The 20,944-nt window shown below is 39.9% G+C and overlaps 2 protein-coding genes across 2 annotated transcripts in view; one reads left to right on the top strand and one right to left on the bottom strand.

Annotated features, from left to right (window-relative positions):
* The first annotated feature begins 1,990 nt into the window (after positions 1-1,990).
* Positions 1,991-20,287, top strand: LRRC31 (leucine rich repeat containing 31). The gene is made up of 10 exons (XM_061637735.1): positions 1,991-2,024; positions 3,904-4,164; positions 8,663-8,812; positions 9,748-9,915; positions 12,010-12,177; positions 13,481-13,648; positions 14,490-14,657; positions 16,853-17,020; positions 18,988-19,155; positions 19,782-20,287. Exons 1-10 carry the CDS (start codon positions 1,991-1,993, stop codon positions 20,111-20,113), a joined length of 1,785 nt encoding a protein of 594 aa, XP_061493719.1. The 3' UTR covers positions 20,114-20,287.
* LRRIQ4 (leucine rich repeats and IQ motif containing 4) overlaps positions 19,764-20,944 on the bottom strand; it is an 18,633-nt gene continuing 17,452 nt past the window's right edge. Inside the window, exon 6 of the mRNA XM_061634499.1 lies at positions 19,764-20,641. Coding sequence (XP_061490483.1) covers positions 20,477-20,641 — 165 coding nt within the window. The 3' untranslated portion in view covers positions 19,764-20,476. The remainder of the gene's footprint in view (positions 20,642-20,944) is intronic.

Raw genomic sequence — 20,944 nt, 5'->3', positions numbered from 1 at the left:
TCACAATCTTTTTCTGAATCTACACCAGTAATTCTTACTTTTTACTCTTACATTCAAAGACAAAGATTTTTGCTGAATTGGTGTTTTAGGAGCCAATAGTTTTGAGCCTAGATCTGAGTCTCAAACTATATTATTATTATTATTATTATTAGTAGTAGTAGTAGTAGTAGTAGTAGCAGTAGCAGTAGCAGTAGCAGTAGTATCATCATCATCATTTCAATGCATGGGTGCTTTTTGGGGGTAAAAAGTCTTTAAGCAACTTACAAAGATTTAAAAACATAAAGTATAACATAAATTCAAAAAGGAAAAAGAAGAGGAGGGCCAGGGTCTCTTCTCGATCATCCCAGAGTGCAAAAATAACGGGCTCAAGTTAGACGCCAGATTTCAGCTGAACATCAGGAAAAATTTCCTAACTGTTAGAGTGGTATAACAATGGAACCAATTACCTAGGGAGGTGGTGGGCTCTCCAACACTGGCTGCATTCAAGAGGCAGCTGGACAGTGACTTGTCAGGCATGCTTTAAGTTGGATTCCTGCATCGAGCAGGGGGTTGAACTTGATGTCCTTAGAGGCCCCTTCAAACTCTATGATTCTATGAAGAACCCCCCCAATATATTACAATAAAACCATGCAAAAATCCATAGAACATACCTAGTAAAGTAGCAGCAAAACATATCCACGAAATCATCATAATCTTTCAAAGGCCAGGTGAGGTTTTTAGATGGTACTGAAAAGATGTTAATGATGGCACCAGGTGGATCTCACAGGGAAGAGTATTCCACAAACAGGGAGCCACAACTGAAAAAACCATCTTCCTTGTCAGGTGAGGCACCCAAAAGAGGACCTCAGATGAATATCTAAGGGTACAGGTAGGTTCATAATGGGAGAGGCGTTCCAAAAGATATTGGCTCCTAAAGCACTAATTCAGCAAAAATTGTGTATCATTTTTGAAAAGGCACAAAGACCACTCAGTGAGAACTGAGTCTAGATGCGGTTGGCCTTCGCCCTTAGACAAGTTACCAACTTCTCAGCCTGAGTTCTGAATCTGTAAGGTACAACAAGAGTGATCTGCTTAATAAGATTGTTGTTAATGCAAACACAATAAAGCTGATAAAGACCATTGTAAATTAAAAAAATAAATAAGGTGTTGTATTGATGGCACTAGAATTATGGGCAGAAGAAACACAGGATTCTGCAGGCAGATCATTCACTTCAAAAGATTTTGGCAAATTTCTTTATTACCCCTACCCTAACTGTGATGACCAACTGTGCCAAATTATAATGTTGAAAATCAGAACAGATACAAAATATTTGGGGAGAATGAACATGCTATAATATTGCTTCATAAATTCATTCTCACAGAAGTATGCTAGCTATTTGATCTTTCAGCTTTTCCCAGGTACCATCAGTTTACTCTTAAAAGCACACAATGAACTTTTTCTTCAGGTAGTCCTGTAACTTGAGCTGTAAACTGACTCAGCCTTCCCAAGAAAAACCAGCTGCCAGCTGTCTGTCACATGCAGGAGGCTCCTGTATCAAAGTCTATACAACTACTTCCTCTTTTCTTTTGGAGTTGTGATCCTAACAACAACAAAACCCCAGAAAATCTGATCAGACTATTTAAATGAAATGTTCAAGGCGGTGGTTGAGGAAAACTATTTGCTAAGCCTTTGGCAAGATGTACTGAAAAGACTAATCAAAGAAAAAGTTGTGGTAATACCTTTCACTGGACCATCATCTTTCTTGATGTACCTGTAAAACTGTTGAACTCTGTACAGTTCTTCCAAAGAGCATATGTTCCAACTACACCACTAAACCAAATCATTGTTTTTTTCTGCATGGAAAAGTGGGCTTAGCAGTAGAAATTGTCCAAAAAGACAAGCAATCAAGCGTACTGAAGGACTTGGAACTGAATCAAGATCAAACTTAAAGGATGTCCGGTATCAAAGCTGATTTGTGTCATAAGCCATGAAAATACTTTGAAAGGTAAAATGACTTTGCATCTCAAAAAAATGGATGGTGAAGGTAGGTTGTTTTATCTGTTAAAATCTCTGGGAATATAAATTGTATTTATGTATGTATTGTTTTAGCATGCTGTGTTCCAAACACTCAGGAAGCAACCCTTAAAATCAGGTGAACAAAATTCCCAATGACAAAATTTTGTATAATATAATTATTTGACCAAACAGTCAATTTTTTGTTCATATCCCGTATTCGATAGTACCTTAACTCGTGGCTGCTTCATACAAGTGTCCTCCTAAATAGATGTCACTGCTGTGTTGGAAATTTGATATATATATAATGTGTGATATGCATGTTAATGCAGTTATCTGTCCATACTTCAGGAATTGGGACTTTCTATGATGGCAAAATCTATACATATGTACGTTTCACATGTGATAGGGTAAACACAGCTTTCCACATGGAGGTAAGATGGCTGTAGGAAATTGTCTGAAGCCTCCTCATATGCCAAACATGAGTCCAGAAAGTGGTAAGGCTTGGATTTTGATGAGCTCACAGGGGTCATGGTTTGTTATTTCAGGCCAGTTACCAAGAATGCTTCTGTATATTATTATTATTTATTAAATTTCTATCCCACCCTTCCTCCAAAAGGAACCCAGGGTGGCAAATGCAATAACAACAAAAATTCTAAAAACAATTAAAAACATTCTAAAAAATAATTGAAACATCCTAAAAACAGTTGCAGATAAAAATATTCTACCATCTAGTGATCTACAGAAAAGGGACAGGGAGGGAAGAGGAAACAAAGCAAACTCAGGCACCATTTCTTAACAGCAGATCTTATCACAACCAGCTGGCACAGAAACCTTATGAGATCCTGTTTGCAAGTTGGCTTCAGCTACAGTTATTTGGATCCAGTTTGGGCTAATACTCACGCCACGCTTTTTGTAGTACGGTACATGACAAATGTGTCTGTATTTTCAAGAGTCCCCTCCCCAAAAGAAGATTCTTCACAATCTGGGGGGGGGAATAGTTTTTTCAGTGCTGGTCGAACACCTTTGAATTTCCCTAGGTTTTTAAATTATATATTATATAATTATATATTTTAATGCATTTTTAATTTTTGGTCCTAATGATTCTCTCTTGATTAGTCTCTGGATTTAGGTAGTTTTATAGTGATTTTTAGGCAGTCCTGGGCTGGCTTTTATGCAGATACTGACTTATTTTTCACTAGTGTATGTTAAAGATGGACAAATCTGTCAGTTTCAGTTTCTTTCTGTTTCTAATTTTTCCAGTCTTGAGCTTACTACCCTGCATTTGCACATCAGTCTGCATTTTTTAAAGTCCTCATGAAAATTCATCAGCATCTCTGTGTGAATTTCTCTTAATGTACACATTTTTGTATGCATATACATTTTATGCAGACTTTACCCTAGTATATGCATTTTTTGCACATAACTTGGCTGTGGAATTGCACTGCAAAATTTATAGAAGTGTGAATTTTGAAGATGGATGTGTTTCAGTTTACATATTATTTCAAAAAGTGCAAATTAGGTAGGTTTGCCTTTAAATGCAAATAGAATGGAATTTCTCCCTATCCTGAGTGTCTGTACTTGTATTCTGGTTACATTAATATGGTTTTAATATATTAATATTATGTGATTGAGTGTATTTTTGTGTTGTCTTGTGAACTGCCCAGAGGACCTTGTTGAATGGGCTGTGTGTAGATATGCACACACAAAAATGGCTAAGAAGAAATATGGTAAACATATACATACACTATTATGGTTGGAATTGCCATATATTAAGTACTTTTCCTGGGCAGAAATGATGAGGACATATATTCCACAAGGCATGATTTTGTCTGCCCTGGTGACCAAGGCAAGCTCAAGAGCAAATGCTGTTCAAAACACAATTTCTGCCTCTTTTTATCCTTGAAAAGACACAAAGCAGAAAACCACAGAAAAGGGTGCAGATGGCTTCTTTCAGAGATCCGCATTCAACTTGTTTAGAAGTCAGACCCAGAAGAAGAAACCCTCTGCCCAGAAAGGGAAATGGGAACATTCATCAAGGAGCAGAGCCTTTGACCAGGAGTCAGACTGGGAGGAATCCAAAGATGAAAGCGGAAAAGGAAATGGAGAATGCAAAATGAATGATTCTGGAGCAGAAACTCAATCAGTGGAGCAAGCTGTCGTTGCACCAGGTAATAGTGATAAGAATATGCATTTGAGGAACAGGGAATGTCTGCACAGAAAATCCGTGGTCCCAGAGTAGATCTCTGTGAGTGACAATAGACGTAACATTTAACAAGTGCTTACAGTAGATTCTTCATCCACCATGTTGCCCCAAGTTACATTTTGCACACGCTCATGCCAGTAAATTAAATTCTACCCCCTCTTACCATAGTCAGGCAGGAAATATCCCTTCCCCACTGTCTTTAAAGCTGCATGTGTATGCTTATATTTATTTATTTATTTATTTATTTATTTATTTATTGGATTTCTTAGTCACCCATCTGGCTGGCTTCACTCTGGGCGACGTACAAAATAAGCAAAATAGCACAAAATGACACATCAATACAATAACATTAAAATTATACCAGGAATAAGAAATCTGCAGCCCTCCAGATGTTGATGAACTCCAAGTCTCATCATCCCCAGACAGCATAACCAATGAATGATCAGGGTTGATGAGAGCTAGAGTTCAGCAACATCTGGAGGGCCACAGTTCCTACCCACCCTTCACCCAGAGGTCCAAGGGAGGGTTAAAATAATTTAAAAACACACAAAACAAAGAAAGAAAGAAAGAAAGAAAGAAAGAAAGAAAGAAAGAAAGAAAGAAAGAAAGAAAATTTTATTTGTTAGTCGCCTATCTGTCTGACTGAACGGACACTCTAGGTGACGTACAATACTATAAAATACAATATACAAATCAAAACCACAATCATCAATTAATCTAAAATCATCCTTCAGTTAATACAGCATAAAAACTAATCCACCCCAGAGATCCTATAGGCCTGCCTGAATAGCCAGGTCTTTAAGGCTCGGCGAAAACCCATCAGGGAGGAGGCATGTCGAAGGTCAAAAGGAAGTGAATTCCAGAGGGTGGGGGCCACAATCAAAAATGCCCTCTCTCTGGTCCGCACCAGCCTAGCTGTTTTGACTGGTGGGACCGAGAGAAGGTCTTGTGAGGCTGATCTTGTCCGGCGGCATAATTGGTGATACTGGAGGCGTTCCTTCAGATAAACTGGGCCAAAACCATATAGCAATCATCCTTTACCTTATTAAAAAAAACAACAACCCTCAAATGCAGACGTGTGAATATGGTGCTGGCATGGGCGCTAGCCAATGGCACAGCCAAGAATTTGCTCATAACTTGCAAAACCAGTATTTCAGAGTTTATCCAGGGAGAAGAAAAGACACATTTGTACTGATTGAGAGTACTACCAAACAATCTCCACTTCTCTAAAGACTCCTCCACATCATCTGTTGGTTGAGAATTCATTCTGATTTGCTTGCACAAAGTTTACGTGAAGTTTAGACTATGGGCTTATCCACATGGGAGCATACCTTCATACTAAAGACGCTGCTTGTACCATCATGATAGATTTGCAAGGTCCATACTTGGTAGCTTCAAATCCACTGTTTTCCATTCACACTAGTAGGTGTTCCTCTGGGAAGGATTACTGTTGCTGTTTCCTTGTGCCCTGCTCTCTAATTTTACATGTTTATTCCCTCCAATTCAAGGCTGAAGCAGGAAGAGCTCCTGTGTGTGCAATTGACAAGAAAAAAGGAAACTGACTAGACACTCCCTCTCCTTCTCCATTGTCCAAGCCTGAGTGAAAGGCGAAAAGGGGGGAAGTGAGTGAAAGGCAAAGTACGCAGCGGCTGCAGCAACTTTTGCTGGCAGCAGAGAGAGGGAGTGGGCAAAGCAAAGCACCCAAAAGGAGAAGCACAGCACAGCTGAGATGGTTTTCCTTTCCTTTTCGCATTATCAGCGGATTGGGTTAATACGGGTTTAAAGAGGAAAACTGTGTGATAGGTTCTGCTTGCCTGCAACTTCATTTGAACCATGCAAATTAGGAAGGGATGCAAGTAGCATCAGACACACACTAATTTTCCGTGTGGATGAGCCCTTTATCTGAATTATATTGAGCATTCATTCTGATTTGTTTTGGGGGTGATTATACAACAATGAACATTCATCCTGATTTGCTTGTGAGTGTTCATATGTTTTGCCATATGTTCACCCTACACTTTTCAGTCTATATCCCCATCACTTCCCTAAATGTAAAACGTCAGTGTTTTTTTTAAAAGTTGATTTGTTGCAACAGAGTGGGCCCCTCCAAACATCCTTTTCACTGTGCATTCGTGATGATTTGTGCTCATGATAGCATTGCAATGGTTATATGCAATACCATATTCCATACTGTTTGCACTTGCAAAAGTTTTGGGGTGGTAATATAGCTCAGTTTCCAGCCAGTGCATGTCCTGTGATTTCCTGCTGAAATCTGGAAATCTTTTAATACTACAAACATTCCAGTTTATTTTTTGCACCACTTTTGTTGTGATCTAGTACAAGAGTGCCCTCTAGAAGGCAATAATGCAATAACATCTTTTTTTTATTGGGTAACCTCTCTGGTAGACTGTGGGAATGCTGTGGACATAATATATCTCAGCTTCAGCAAAGCTATTGACAAAATGCCCCATTATATTCTGATTAGCAAGCTAGCTAAATGTGGGCTGAATGGAACAACTATCAGGTGATCCACAGCTAGCTAAGGAATCGTACTCAAAGAGTGCTTTATTAGTGGTTCCTTCTCAAACTGGGAGGAAGGAACGAGTGGGGTACCACACAGCTGAGACCTGGGCCCAGTGCTCTTCAACATTTTTGTTAATGACTTGGATGAGGAGGTGCAGGGAATGCTTATCAGATTTGCAGATGACACAAAATTGGGAGGGATAGCTAATACCCTGGAAGACAGAAACAAAATTCAAAGGGATCTTGATAGGCTGGAGCATTGGGCTGAAAACTACAGAATGACATTGAACAGGGATAAATGCAAAGTTCTACACTTAAGAAAAAGAAACCAAATGCACAGTTATAAGATGGGGGATACTTGCCTCAGGAATACTACATGCGAGAAGGATCTTGGAAATGTTGTTGATCAAAAGCTGAATATGAGCCAACAGTACGATGTGGCTGCAAAAAAGGCAAATCCACCACTAACACGCTATTATTATGTCAATGACATATGGCAGAATATACCTGCAACAAAAAAGACCAAAAAAACCCAGCCTGGAAGGGCTCAATGATAGAGCACTTAACCCACTTTAATTGCACAAACCTAAATTTCCAGTATGTGCTTGCATGGATCCTTCCTGAAAAATAGTGACAGTCTGGAGGCACCCTGAACATGTTATGTTTGTCTTTTCTTGGGGAACAACTCCCCAGTGGTCATTTCTGGGCTCAGCTTTTTTAATCTGTTTTGACTGAAGCCTACATAACTGGAAGCACGTGTGAGCCAGTAAGAATGCTAACCGCTTATAGGTTTTATTAGAACCAAGTGGTATATAAATGTTGGTAAATAAACAAACAAACAAACCTGATCATTCCTGGAAGATGGTAAAGTGATGTAAATAAATTGCTGCACTTTCTTTGGAGGAGACATGGATTCAAATTCCAAGGCAACCTGCAAGCATCAGGGGCTGTGTTCACTGTCACTCAGCCTAAGGCTGCCATCCTATGCATTTGGAATTAAACCCCATTGAACATAGGAGGGCAAGCTTTTTAGCACACAGGAGTGGGTGGCTCCCTACCAAACAGCACAAGTAAGGATGGCAAAGCACTCTGTACATTGAGGAGTACTACAAAAATTGCATAGCTGATAATTTACAGGTATTCGTGTATCTCCCCTCTAAATATACTGTGAGCATAGTTTGGAATCTCAAGGGAAAGAAAGAAAAAACTAAATAAAAGTACTACAAAAATTGCTGATAACAATCAGAATGTAAGAAAAGTCTTGTCGGATCAGAACAAAACACTGTCTAGTTCAGTTTTCCTGAGTAAGCTTAGCAGTCATGGGATAAAAAGAGAGATTATCATGTGGACCAGTAACTGGTTAAGAAACAGAAAGTGGAGAGTAAGGATATGAAGAGATGTAGACAGTGGAGCCCCCCCCAAAGATGGTTAATGGGACCTCTGCTTTTAAACTTTTTCATAAATGATCTAGAGTCAGGATGGTGAGCAGTGAGGTAGCCATGTTTGCCAGTGATACCAAATCATTCAGGGTGGTTAAAACAATAGTGTATTGCGAGGAGCTCCAAGAGAATCTCTCCAAACTATGTGAATGCAGTGTAAAATGGCAAGTGTAAATCAATGCAATCAAGTGTAGCTATGCATACTGGGGCAAAAAGTCCTAACTTCACATATACGCAAGTGGGGGTCTGAACTGACTGTGAATGACCAGGAATGAGACCTTTGAGTCATAGTGGATAGCTCAGTGTAGATGCGGACAGCAGCAGCTGTGAAAAAGGCAAATTCCATGTTAAGGATCATTAGGGGAAAATGTGTACATGATCTGCCAGGCAGGGAGTCTCCTGTATGGTCAGAAGCATGATGTTTGTTTTTTTCCAGCAAAAGCTGGGATTGTTGAAAATCAGGCAAGTCTCTAGTATATTCCTGTTGTTTTGATTCTGCAGATAACTTGCTACTTCCTGTTTTCAAAGCAGAAACAATCTTGGGCCATCAGAGAGTTCAGCTCTTCCTGGGGAAATGGGGCAAACACCCCTTCAGCAAGGTTTTGGACTTAAATAATTCTGCATTAAATGCAACAGATATAATGGAGCTGAGTGAGTATTCATTTTGCTATACTGAAAGCTCTATCAGCATATTTTCCTCCTAGTAAATGGCTTCAGAGGTGTTGTTAGGTACTCAGGGCATAGGCCCATTTCATTACATATGATCATTTGTATGTATAGATGCAAATTTAGGCTGACTTTCTAAGGGAAGACACACACACACAGGGACTTACTCTAAGCTATGGGGTACCAATAGGATTTCATGGGCTCAGTACAAGATATGTAGATTGGACCTTCAACCCCACTTGCAATTGATTGACAACAACTGCTGCTTATTTGTTTATTATTTTTTAAAAATATACTCAATATAATAAACAATTATACTGTTTAATAGGCTCCTTTTAGGAGGAAGGGCAGGATATAAATTTAATCATAATCATCTCTAAACAATAAAAAAGGTTTAGTTTTGGGTACATCTCATGATTAGCAAGGAGAAGAGCTTAACCACAGTCTGTATTGTGCATTGTGTACTGCCTTCAAGTCGATCCCGACTTACGGCGACCCTATGAATAGGGTTTTCATGAGGCTGAGAGGCAGTGACTTGCCCAACGTCACCCAGTGAGCTTCATGGCTGTGAGCACCTGCGTGTTTCTGCGGTCCTGGTGAGCCATAGTTGGGCTGACTGCGTCATGCAAACTAGGCCCAACCTAGAAGCCCCTCTGGAATTAGACTTCATTGGCTGTATTTGCATATCAAAGTTTAGCGTTACAAGAACGAACCTGGAGCTCACATGCTGCACACAACTGTTATCAGCTTAGCCTTAAAATATCACAACCCCTCACTTCACAGATGTGGGAGAGCTACACAGTTATATATTAGATGATAATAATAGTACCTTGCTCAAGAACATTACTTTGCATGCATGCATACATGCTGTCCTCACCCTATCAACAGTGCTTTATCCGTCACTCTGCTTTTTTCTCTAGTTGCCATAATACCTTTGCTGCCAGAACTGGAGGAGATTGATCTTTCCTGGAATGATTTCATAGGAGGGACATTAGAATCTCTCACCCTTCAGTTCAAACACCTGCAAGAGCTAAAAGTCCTCCGACTGAACAACTGTAGACTCACAGCCAAGGATGTTGCATTTTTAGGTATCATCCAGTAGTCACATAGCTTACACCAACAAGTTGTTACAATGGGTTATTTCGTTAGAGATGTGGGTGAATTATGCCATACACAGATTTCTAATCTTGATTTGGAGGAATCTAGCCCTACAGATTCCCCCCCCCCTTTTAGACTAAACCTCAGAATGTCTTTGGTATTTGGCTGACTTAAAATGGAGCTGAATTTGGACCTTGAGGTCACTTACCAATGGCCATGGAAGATGGCCAGATGCTACAAGAGGGGTGAGAGCCCATTTCAGCAGTTTTTATATAATATATGGTGTGGGCGGGGTGATGTGAGATGGCATTGTGATGCGGATGATGCCATGTGGCTACCGCACAAAACTTGCATGCATGAGCAGCACCAAGTCTACAATAAACTGCCATGGGTAGAGACACCCAATCACTGCAGAAGTGCAGAAATTGGATGCTTCCTCCATCCCACTGCCACAAATGTCAAGGGCTGCATACACACGATTATTATTATTATTATTATTATTATTATTATTATTATTATTATTATCCACCCCTCACCCAGAGGTCCCAGGCTGGGGGGGGGGGCAAATAGAGGAACCCCCCCGAGCAGTACTTTGCTCCCCCCCAGGATTTTTTTGGGAAAATTGTCTTTTCAATTTGTGACATAACAGACAATGACAACCTCTATTTAAAGAATGATAGCATTTAAGAACAGGAGCAAGTTAAGAATTAGACCCTCTGAAAAATTCAGTGAATAAGGCAGGGCAAACACACAACAAACGCCTCATCTGAAAGAGCCCCCCGAAGTCTGTTCACTCAAGACATTCCCTGACTGAGGGTGGATTTTTCATTATCACAATTATACTAATAATTACTTAAGTGATCCTGAAAAAAACAGCCAGTATAATAACATGACTCTTGAAGAGTTAAATATTAGAACTTTGTATTATGGGCTAGAGTTAGACTGCACCCCTTAGACTTGACTTTGCTCTGTTTTTCATTTTCATTTTCTGTTGTGTTCTCTGCCCAACCAGCAATAAAGAAGCATGTTTGTTTGCCTGCAGTAAGAAGTAAAAGTTTGTTTATTCTACATTTATTAAAATGAGTAGAGTAGAATTTAGTGGTTATTACTAAGGGTTAAATAAGGAAAAAAATTAAAGTTATCTGAAAAATAACTGCCCTTTACTCTTTTAAAGCACTCACTATACTCACAATCATAATGGCTAATTTTCTTCTTCTTTTTCTTGATTTGCTTGATGGCAAAGGACAAAAACAGCCCTAGAGGAATAGAAATATTGCTGTGTACACTACAGTTAGTTAGCTGACTGGCTGATTTTCCCAATATGTGCAGCTCAGCATGAGGCCTTTTCAGGGCTTCTGGACAGAAAAAAAATCAACCCAACAACCAGTTAAAAATAATCCAATTACTTTCCACAATTAGTTTCCAATTGCTTAGTTCGTCTTTTATATAGCAGCCAGCTAAAAGGTTTTCCCTTGATTGCCCAACAGGAAGGAAAATCTAAAGGCCAGGACCAAGACTAGAAGGAGGGACTCTCAAGGAGGAGTTAACAAACACACCCTATTGCATTCATTTTCTCTGCCCTTCCCTACTTGTAGCATGAACAAGTTTGTTTTTCAGGTGAAATCTAAACTGAGATACCTAATGTAGCATCAAAGCCAAGCTCAGGAGCTCACTGTCTTTAACAAAGTAGTTCAGTTCATGAGGAATCAGTACATAGGGACAGACCAGGGGTGAAAGAGGATTGTAGCTATAGGCAAAGTCAACCTTTTGAGCCTGGTATTCCTGGGGATCTCTCAAAAAAGTGTGAAACAATTCAACAGATTAAACTTCATTCATGTAAGTTAGCACGCTCTCTGGACGGAGAAGGAGCAAAGGGAAGGTTACTGCCTTTCCGTTCCCCTGGCCTGGCCTGGCCCTCACATGCTCTCCACCAGTGAGGGATGGGGGATTGGCTGGTGCTATGCACCTCTACGCCCCACCTAGAAATGTGGCTGCCCCATTAGGTAGTGAAGAGTATTGTTGTTTTCTTCTTCATTCAAATCAATACATAAAATGGTACCACTTATTCCAGATCTTATTTACAGGGGAAGCACTTGAAGTCATTCCTCACCTTGAAACACTGGATGTATCATGGAATACCAACATTGGTGGGAGGCTTTTCCTTCTCGTCCAAAAAATTCCCAAAGGCCATAAGCTCAAAACACTAAAAGTGACAGATTGTACTCTAACACCTGAAGATGGTGAATCACTAGGTAAGAGTCCATTGGCTTAATGATGCAACAGCTTTGAATACAGTTTTAGCATTGTGTTATTTTGTTTAGACATCAAACAAATGCCACTTGATTGTGATTTTAAACCTGCTGCATTTGAATGCATTAAAGAATTTGTGTGAAAACTGGCAGATGGCTCTCTGGGGCTTATGGGTTAGGAAGGCTCAAATATGGTTCATCAAGTGCATGCCCTCATTTAACAATATGGCCCTGGTTTCCAAATCATGGAGGTCTAGGTTCACATTTGAGGTCAGCCCTTCAACTTACTCTGGCTTTGAACAAGTAACTATGGTCAGGTTTTACATATGTCGTGTGGGAAATGATGACACCTTATCTCATTGGTTTCTTGTGCTGATGAATAAGAGGAAGGCACAATATCAAAGAGAAATTACTAAAAACCTGTAGCCAAAGTTAAAGTTGGTTTGAACAAATCAATATGCGAAATTCAGAATCCTCTGTCTTGCAGTATCCAAAGGGCCTTTCTTTATATGTGATGAACACCAGTTATATTGGCCAGATTCCATTTTTTAAAAATATAGCCAAATTCCATTCTGAGAGTCAGCAAAGCTGTCAGCATTTCCTTCTCTGTCATTGACAGTAGGGGGGGGGGAAATTCTGTATACCTCTCTGAGGTTACCTCAGTGATTAACCATCATTGGCACTACCGATGTGAAGGCCTGGGAAAAACCCCAGGAAAAGGGTTTTTTTAAAAAAATAATACAATTTTTCCCAGGCCTTCACATCTGTAAGCACAGAGGTGGAAACGTCATAGTAGTGTATGTTTCTCTGATTGGCTTTTGACTTGGCAGTCTCTAAGGATTGGCAAGGTATTGATTGATTCATGTTTGTCTTAAAGCATGGGAGAACAACCTTTTCCAGATCCTGAAAAGGTTAGGTTTTGAGGTATGTGCAGAATCTTATCTCTCCCCCTTACCACCTACCCCAAATAATGCACATTCTTATTGATGTATTCATAAAGGGTATGTGGTTGTTCTGGGGAGTCCAGACACTGTGTAGCAGCAGTCATCTTGGACACTTTGAAATAGCCTTAAGAAGGATGTTTAGAAACTGGATAACTAAAATGTGTGCATGGCTTGTCCATGTATTTATCATGAGACAAAGAAAATGTGCTTTGTAGCTGAATTTAGAGCTATGCTCATATTGTTTGAATTCCAGGTGCCCTGATTTTCTAATAATAAACCTGTTTTTAATTTCTTGCATTACCCTGCCATTAACCAATCTGAATATGTCATGAGGACCAGCCTATTCCCTGCCTTCTTTTCAGCTCAACTTCTAAACAGGATCCACAGCCTAGAAGTACTGGATCTATCAATTAACAAAAATATAGGATTTAGTCTGAAGAGTATTGCCCAGGAACTAAAACATGTGTCAGGCCTGAAAGTACTTAATTTGAACATGTGTGGCTTAAAACAAGATGGATTCCATTGTTTTGGTAAGTGCAGGTCTTGATTTGGGAGCTGGGATTTAAAAAAATTATAGTTAGTGTTTGCATAGAATTTATGAATGTTTGAAATATCTCATGTGCATTATCTTCTTGTAGCCCTTACAGCAACCCGTAAGGTATATGAATATTATTATTCGTATATTACAGATGAGAAACTAAGGTTGAGAAGCAGTGGTTTGTTGAGTGAGTTCATGATAAAGGGAAGATTCAAACTGGTGACTTCCTGATCCATATGCTATATCAGCTCTCTTTTAGACTGAAATCTGTAAAATTAAGGCTGCAAACCTAACCCTACTTACCTGGGAGTAAACCCAGCTGCATTCAATAGGACTTACGTCTGAGTAGACATGATTGGGATTGTGTTTAGTTCCTTAATCAGAAGTATTCAGAAATCACATTTAAGTTTGCAATTTGTACATTTTCAAAATTCAGATTTAAATTTGAATGATGGGTGTTTTAAAACATATTTGTCAACATCCATAACTGAGAACTTTGAAATAAATGTGAATTAAATTAGGAAAACATACAAATGCAAATTTAAAAATTTGCTAAAAAATGTTTCCCCATATGTGCTTCAGCTCTACTTATCAATCAGATCTTTGGCAGTAATATTTCTAAGTGTCATTTGAAAATGTTTGAAATTCAGTATATGAAATTTGAATCCTGAAATTTGCAAAATTTCAAAATTTGTTTGATTTTTATTTTATGTTTATAGCCAACTTCTGCCATTGAAGGAATGTGGGAAAGGACTAAAGGGGTTTAAGAGCAAATTGCCTTGGTGGCAAATTGATTATTGACAACTTGTCTTTATGTGCCAATATAATTTCAGCCAGCGCCCTGCAACACTTACTGGAACTAAGAAAATTAGATGTGTCATGCAATAAAGAGATTGGAGGAGGTTTTGGGACCTTAGCAGCTTATTTGGCTGGCCTACATAACCTAGAAATCCTGGATCTTCATCAGTGTTGTATTACAGAAGAGGACATGACAGTTTTAAGTAAGATACTGTAGAATAATTTAACTGTGGAATTGTTTTTGTAGAATCATTACTGTAATTTAATTGGAAGGGGCAATAAGTTATCTCACCATCACACAAAAGTGTGACTGAATAATCTCTCCCTCTGACTCAGAGATGGGGAACTTCTGGCCCTCTAGTTGTTGCTGGACTACAAATTCCACCATCTCTGATTATTGGCTGTGCTGGATGGCACTGATAGGAGTGCAGTCCAACAACATCTAGAAGGACACAGGTTTCCCAACCCTGCTGTAGCTCCTCACAAATCAGCTTACGTGATCTAGATTGCAATGCACAAGATGCAGAGACCAGTGCCTTTGCAGAAAGTTGCAGCAAGGCTAGCCAATGTGGTGCCTTCCAGATGATGACTTTTAACCCCCATCATCCCTGACCATTGGCCATGTTTACTGGGATTGATGGGAGTTAGAGTACAACATCTGAAGGCTTCTTCTTAGCAAAATAACAAGCCCACGTCTCAAGTAAGCAACAGAACTTGTCCAGCCCAGTATTGTCTGACAGCAACTGTCCTTCAAACATCTTTTCTAACTTGTTACTATGCAGTGGTGGCTGGTGGCTCCATGTCAGCGGGGCAGTGGAATCTGCTCTTAGTTTTACTCCAAACTTTCAAGGAGCTGTCCAATGTGCTTTCAGTTCCATGAAAGTTCAGACTAAAACCTGGTGCAGATTTCACTACCCCACTGACATGGAGTCACCAGCCACCACAGCTACTATGAACTTTTAACCTAACACAACAAGGTAATTAGAATCTCAGAGCTTACGGGCAGCACTTTCTCCCCTAATACCAGTCAGATGCGGGTTTTTTAACCAAAAACTCCTGATCCTTAGAACAATTAGAATTGTATCTTGAGTTGAAAATTTCAGAAGGCAGGGGAAACTTTCCACCATTCTAATGTCGGACTTCATGCTCCTAGATCTCACTAACCAGGGCTGGCAAAAATGCACATTAAGAAGTTATAAGCACTGATTACAAAAGTTTGATTTGTTTCTACTAGGGATGCAACATAGTCTATTAATCAATTAGAATAATCTGTTTTAGAACTCTGGACAGCAGATTTTAATTTATATATAAAACATAAATAGGACCTGCAACAGAATGCTGCACTGTGCCCCTGGTGTCACAGCTATGGCTCTCATTTCATTCCTGTCTCCTCTTTTTCTCCTTTGAACTTGTTGCTTGATCTGCCTCCTCTCTGCTTCTAGGAACACAGGCAGCTGCCTTATACTGAGTCAGACCATTGGTTCATCTAGCTCAGTATTGTCTACACTGACTGGCAGTGGCTTTCCAGAGTTTCAGGCCTGGGGCATTCCCAGCCCTACCTGGAAATGTTGGGGATGAACCTGGGAACTTCTGCATGCAAGGCAGTTGCACTGTCCCTGAGCTATAGCCCTTCCCCTTATTTTTGTCTCTTCTGTATTCCCCGAGCTTTCTCACCTCTACCCCCCAATCTGATGCTATTCTTTTTGTTGTCTTCTCCTCCCTGCACACATAGCTCAGAGCCAGTGCAATCATTCTCCTGCAATGGTCAAAGTGTGGCTCATGCTGAAATTGGACAGCATGGTAGACTGATGCCCTCACTTTCACGTTTGCTCCCTGCTCTTTCCTTCTTCCCAGCACAAATGCACAAATCTACAGTACTTTGCTTTTCCACTTTTTTGGAAAGGGTGGAGGAAGGTGGGGTTGGCCCCTTGCAAACATTTTTTATTTTTTTTTATACTTCTGCAAACTTCACCCAAGCATGAAGATATAGTATCTCCTTCTTGCTTCCTGGTGTGGATGTTTTGGCTACAAAATGTTTGGCATGGCCAGACGGAATTCATCACTTAGAGGGAGTGAAATTAGTACTTATAAAATCTGCAGACAGCAGTCACTACAGTATCTGTGGCTGCTGCAATATGTGGGTGCATCATCTAAAAACAAAATCAAACTTTGTTTCAAAAGTATATTCATATGCAAATATATGCAGATTTAATAAATTAATTGGTTAAGATTTCTTTAATTGTTCAAATAATGTAGGAAATTCATATCCAGGGAAAGAGGGTGATACAGAAGAATGGAAGAAAAGGACATATTTGAATATGTTTAGCTGCTTTCTGGAATATGGTTGACTGTGGAGAATTATTATTACAGTGCCTCTGTGCTATTGATATTTTTGCAGCCCAGATAATACCTCTTTTGTCAAGTCTTCAAGAGTTGAATTTATCATCAAACAAAAGTGTTGGGATGTCTTCCAATCACCTTCTTAGCAGGCTCCGATTTTTACCAAAACTGAAATCTGTGCTCCTCAGCCATTGCTCTTTAAGGCATGACTCATTCACATCTTTAGGTAAGAATATTTCTTAAAGTGATTTTGGCTTTCATTACCTATACATCAATCTTCTGAATTCACAGTCCCAATATATTAACTGGGCATGGATATCAAATGAGAAGAAACAGCAATGGAAGTAACATTCCCAAGAACATTCATCACCAGGAAGTGCATTACAGGACCATCTACTCTCCTTAGGCTTGATATAATCAACCCTATCAGTACTTCATCCTAGAATGTATGGAAATGGGAATAACAGTGCAGTCTCTACATAGGAGAATACATTGGTTTGAAGAGCTTCTCAGTATTAGACTAGCATCCTTCCATTAAAGAGTTTTTGCTAGAGAGAACCTTGTCTTCACATAATACTTAACAAGCCCGGTGCCAGTGGCTGGGAGGGTGGAGCTCCCACTCCATAGTCCCCACCAGCATAGGGTTGTGGACCACAACTGGACAGTGGCACAGCTTGCAGAGCAGGAGCTGTGCTCTCCTAGCCAGTATCACCCCAGCACATGCTCACAGCTGGCAGGTGCTTAAATACACCCGGTTGCTTCACCTCACATGTTAGCGAGCATGCCTGCCATCACCCAAGGTGGCATGCATGCATGCTGATGGACAATGTGGTGCAACCAGGCATATTTAAATGTGTGCACACACATGTGGAGGTTGGAGACCCGGGGTGGGCTGGTGCCAAGGCACCGGGCTGTTGCCAGCCCTGATAATTATAGCTTTTCCAGTTTTCTCTTTCCCAGTTGGACTTATTATTCATTCGTTCATTCATTCATTCACTAAAAACAAATTATAGCCTACCCTTCAAATAGATTCCTAGGGCAGCGTACAATACTAAATCAAAAGTACAATAAAAGCATTTAAAAACATAAAACACTATAAACTAAGAGCAGCATGTTTTGCCAGTGTCCAAACAATCTCTTATCCCCTTTCAACAGCAATACTTTTGGTACTCTTAAATCAGTTAATTAGTTTATAGAGCAATTGGCAACTTTTTTTTGCTTTCTTTAAGTGTATGTTGCAGTAGTCTTTTTTTTTTAAACACATCTGCTTTAAAACAATACTCCATCATCAGACACTGTGTAGGTTTGTTCCTATCATTGCACTGCCTATTTGTTTTTCCCATAAAAAAAGAAGTTGCTCTCTGATTTGGAGACCATCCAAATATGCACACTGCAGAAATAGAGCATCGCACGGTGAAGGTTAGGCATGCTGAAGTCCTATTCAGATCAATGGCACTTTATGCCCATAGGTAATGCTTATCTGTAATGCATTTAACCCATGCACTCATAACTTTCTCTAGATTATTTCTATGGTGTGCAGTTAAGGGTTGGTGTATACAAAACAGCCACCATATGGAGGCCACCTGAAACTGCATCCTTGAAAGCTGTTGTATAGAGCAGCTTGCCATGTCAATTGGGAGATTTTATCCACAACAGAGCATTTTCCTTTGACATTTAATGTGGCAGAGAGAAAATCCCTTAGCTCGTATGACAATCTGCTGCATGTGAACACCATTCTGGATAGTAGATTTAGTACAGGTTAGGGATGGGATCCGTTGGCCAGTGCTGGTTCAAAAGCATTCTGTTGACCTGACAGGCCAGTATCAATTCCAGTTTGTTCTTTGTCCACTAGCTGCTGCTTTACAGATCCACTTTTTCCCTTGCAAAAAATATTGATATTAATATAGATATTTTAAAGAAAATATTGATAGTTGTAAAGGAGCTATTAATATTTTGAAAGGAAATATTGCTAAATGAAACAAAATAATAAAATTGTTCTTAATATTGATATGTTAGAGGTAGATTTTTTTTAAAAAAAAACAGTTTTTGAAAATAGCCGCAGAAGGGAGGAGAATGTTGGAAAAGTTCTGATCTGATTTGTAGATTTGCAGTTAGATGCAGAGAATTGTGTGTCTCTGTGGACCAGGCCTATTTATTTCAATAAGCACAAGATGCTGTTGCTAATCTTTTCAGCCGAGGCTGCCCTTCACCTTCCTGAACTGGAGGTATTGGACATTTCTTGGAATAAATGCGTTGGCGGGAACCTAAAGCTGATTTTGAAAGTGCTAAACCTTGGAGCCAAGATCCAAGTGTTAAGACTAAGCAGCTGCAGCTTGGTGGATGAGGACCTGGCTGGCCTTGGTTGGTATAAATTATATTTCCCTTCTCCTTAGTACTTATTTTTACACTGCTGTTCAGAGCTGACTTGCTCATAGGACACAAAAGAGTTTTCCCCCAATGGGAGGAAATTTGGCCAGTAGTAGGTTTTCAAATAGGATATCTCGCCTTATCTATTTGCTTTACAGCGGACTTAACCTCAGTAGCCTATTGATTATGGAAGGGGAAGAGGAAATCTGAAAGGTATTTTAACAATGCTTATACAGAGCAATGTTAACAATGCAAAGCAATGCTCACTATAAACTTGTTCACACTTTACACTGAACGCAAGTACAAGCTGTCTATACAAATGAACAAGTGTTTGTGTGAAAGGGTGTACCGATTTGTACAACTCAATTATATTGCACATTGGTTCAGACTCTACACTCATTCAATATTACACATGAATACCTATATCAGTGTATAGGTCAACTATTGTGTACAGAGACTATACACTCATTGAACGTAATGTGTGAACATCCCTAATCTCATTTTTCTGTATGATATTCTTCCCCCCAAAGTACCATCCCCCCTTTTTAATACAAAAATCCATTCACAATTTTACTTTTAAGCCCAATGTTACCTACTGATGGACTAATTATTTATTTCAGCCCTGGTCATCCAAGCTGGGCATCTGGCTCAACTACAGGAACTAGACCTTAGTTATAACAACCAAATCTCTAACGAAGGATGGGCAACATTCTGTCAAGACTTAGTTGCGCTCAAGCAGCTTTCTGAATTGGATGTCAGCCATCAGCCATCATCACGCGGTGACTGCGGGGAATGGTTTGGCAAACTCTTGGCTGCCTTGCTGAAGCTGCCCCTGTTCACAGAGCTAGGACTGCAAGGCTGGATACTTTCCGAAGTTCAGCAAAAACAACTGGAATGTTTTAATCGGAACAATGAACGAAATGTTCACTTTGACGTTTGGTATGGAGCATGACACTTTGTGCTAGCATGCGAGTCAGCAGCTGGTGGCCCAGTGACACACGGCTCCTGCAGCCTTACCTGACAGAGTGCCATGGGGCAGAGAGAGAGAAAGAGGCAAAAGACAGCGAGGTATTTCTTGCAGATTTGAGATACTGAAGTCCCGATTACTGATCAGTGCTAATCCAACTCAGCCCCTCCTTGTGTTTCTAAGAATATAAGACTTGCCTTGCTGGACAGTTTTCCCTACCAATGGGAATTTGTGGCTTGAGCACTAGAAAAATATTCTCTTGATCTGTGAAAATGATTTTCCATGCATTCTTTTTGTTTGCTGGCTTGTATTTATTCCCTTGGCACTTTAAGGTGTCACTTAACAGGACTATTTCTTCTTGCCCTTGCCCTTTCCTTTGCCTTTCCCTTTTTTTTCTTTCTCCTTGCCTTTCTTCTCTTTCTTCTCTTTCTTGACCTTCTTGATCATTTTCAGGACCTCGGCAAAGGCTCCAATTCCTTTGCGTACCATTAGGCCACGCCACCATGCCTGGACCTTAGGGGCAGAAAAAAAGCACCCACATAAACATTAATTTTTTTTTTTCATTTTTAAACCGCCCATAGCGAATAGCTCTCTGGGCAGTGTACAAAAGATTAAAAATACAGAAAATACAAAATATCACAATAAATAAACAGAAACAAAGAGATTTAAAATTGTAACATTAAACACATTAAAATACCTGGGAGCAAAGCCAGGTCTTAACCTGGCGCCGAAAAGATAGAAGCGTCGGCGCCAGGCGTACTTCTTCGGGGAGGCTATTCCACAGTTCGGGGGCCACTACAGAAAAGGCCCTAGATC

This window comes from Rhineura floridana, chromosome 7 (genome assembly GCF_030035675.1).
Source record: "Rhineura floridana isolate rRhiFlo1 chromosome 7, rRhiFlo1.hap2, whole genome shotgun sequence".
NCBI lineage: Eukaryota > Metazoa > Chordata > Lepidosauria > Squamata > Rhineuridae > Rhineura > Rhineura floridana.
This window is presented reverse-complemented; position numbering and strand designations above follow the sequence as displayed.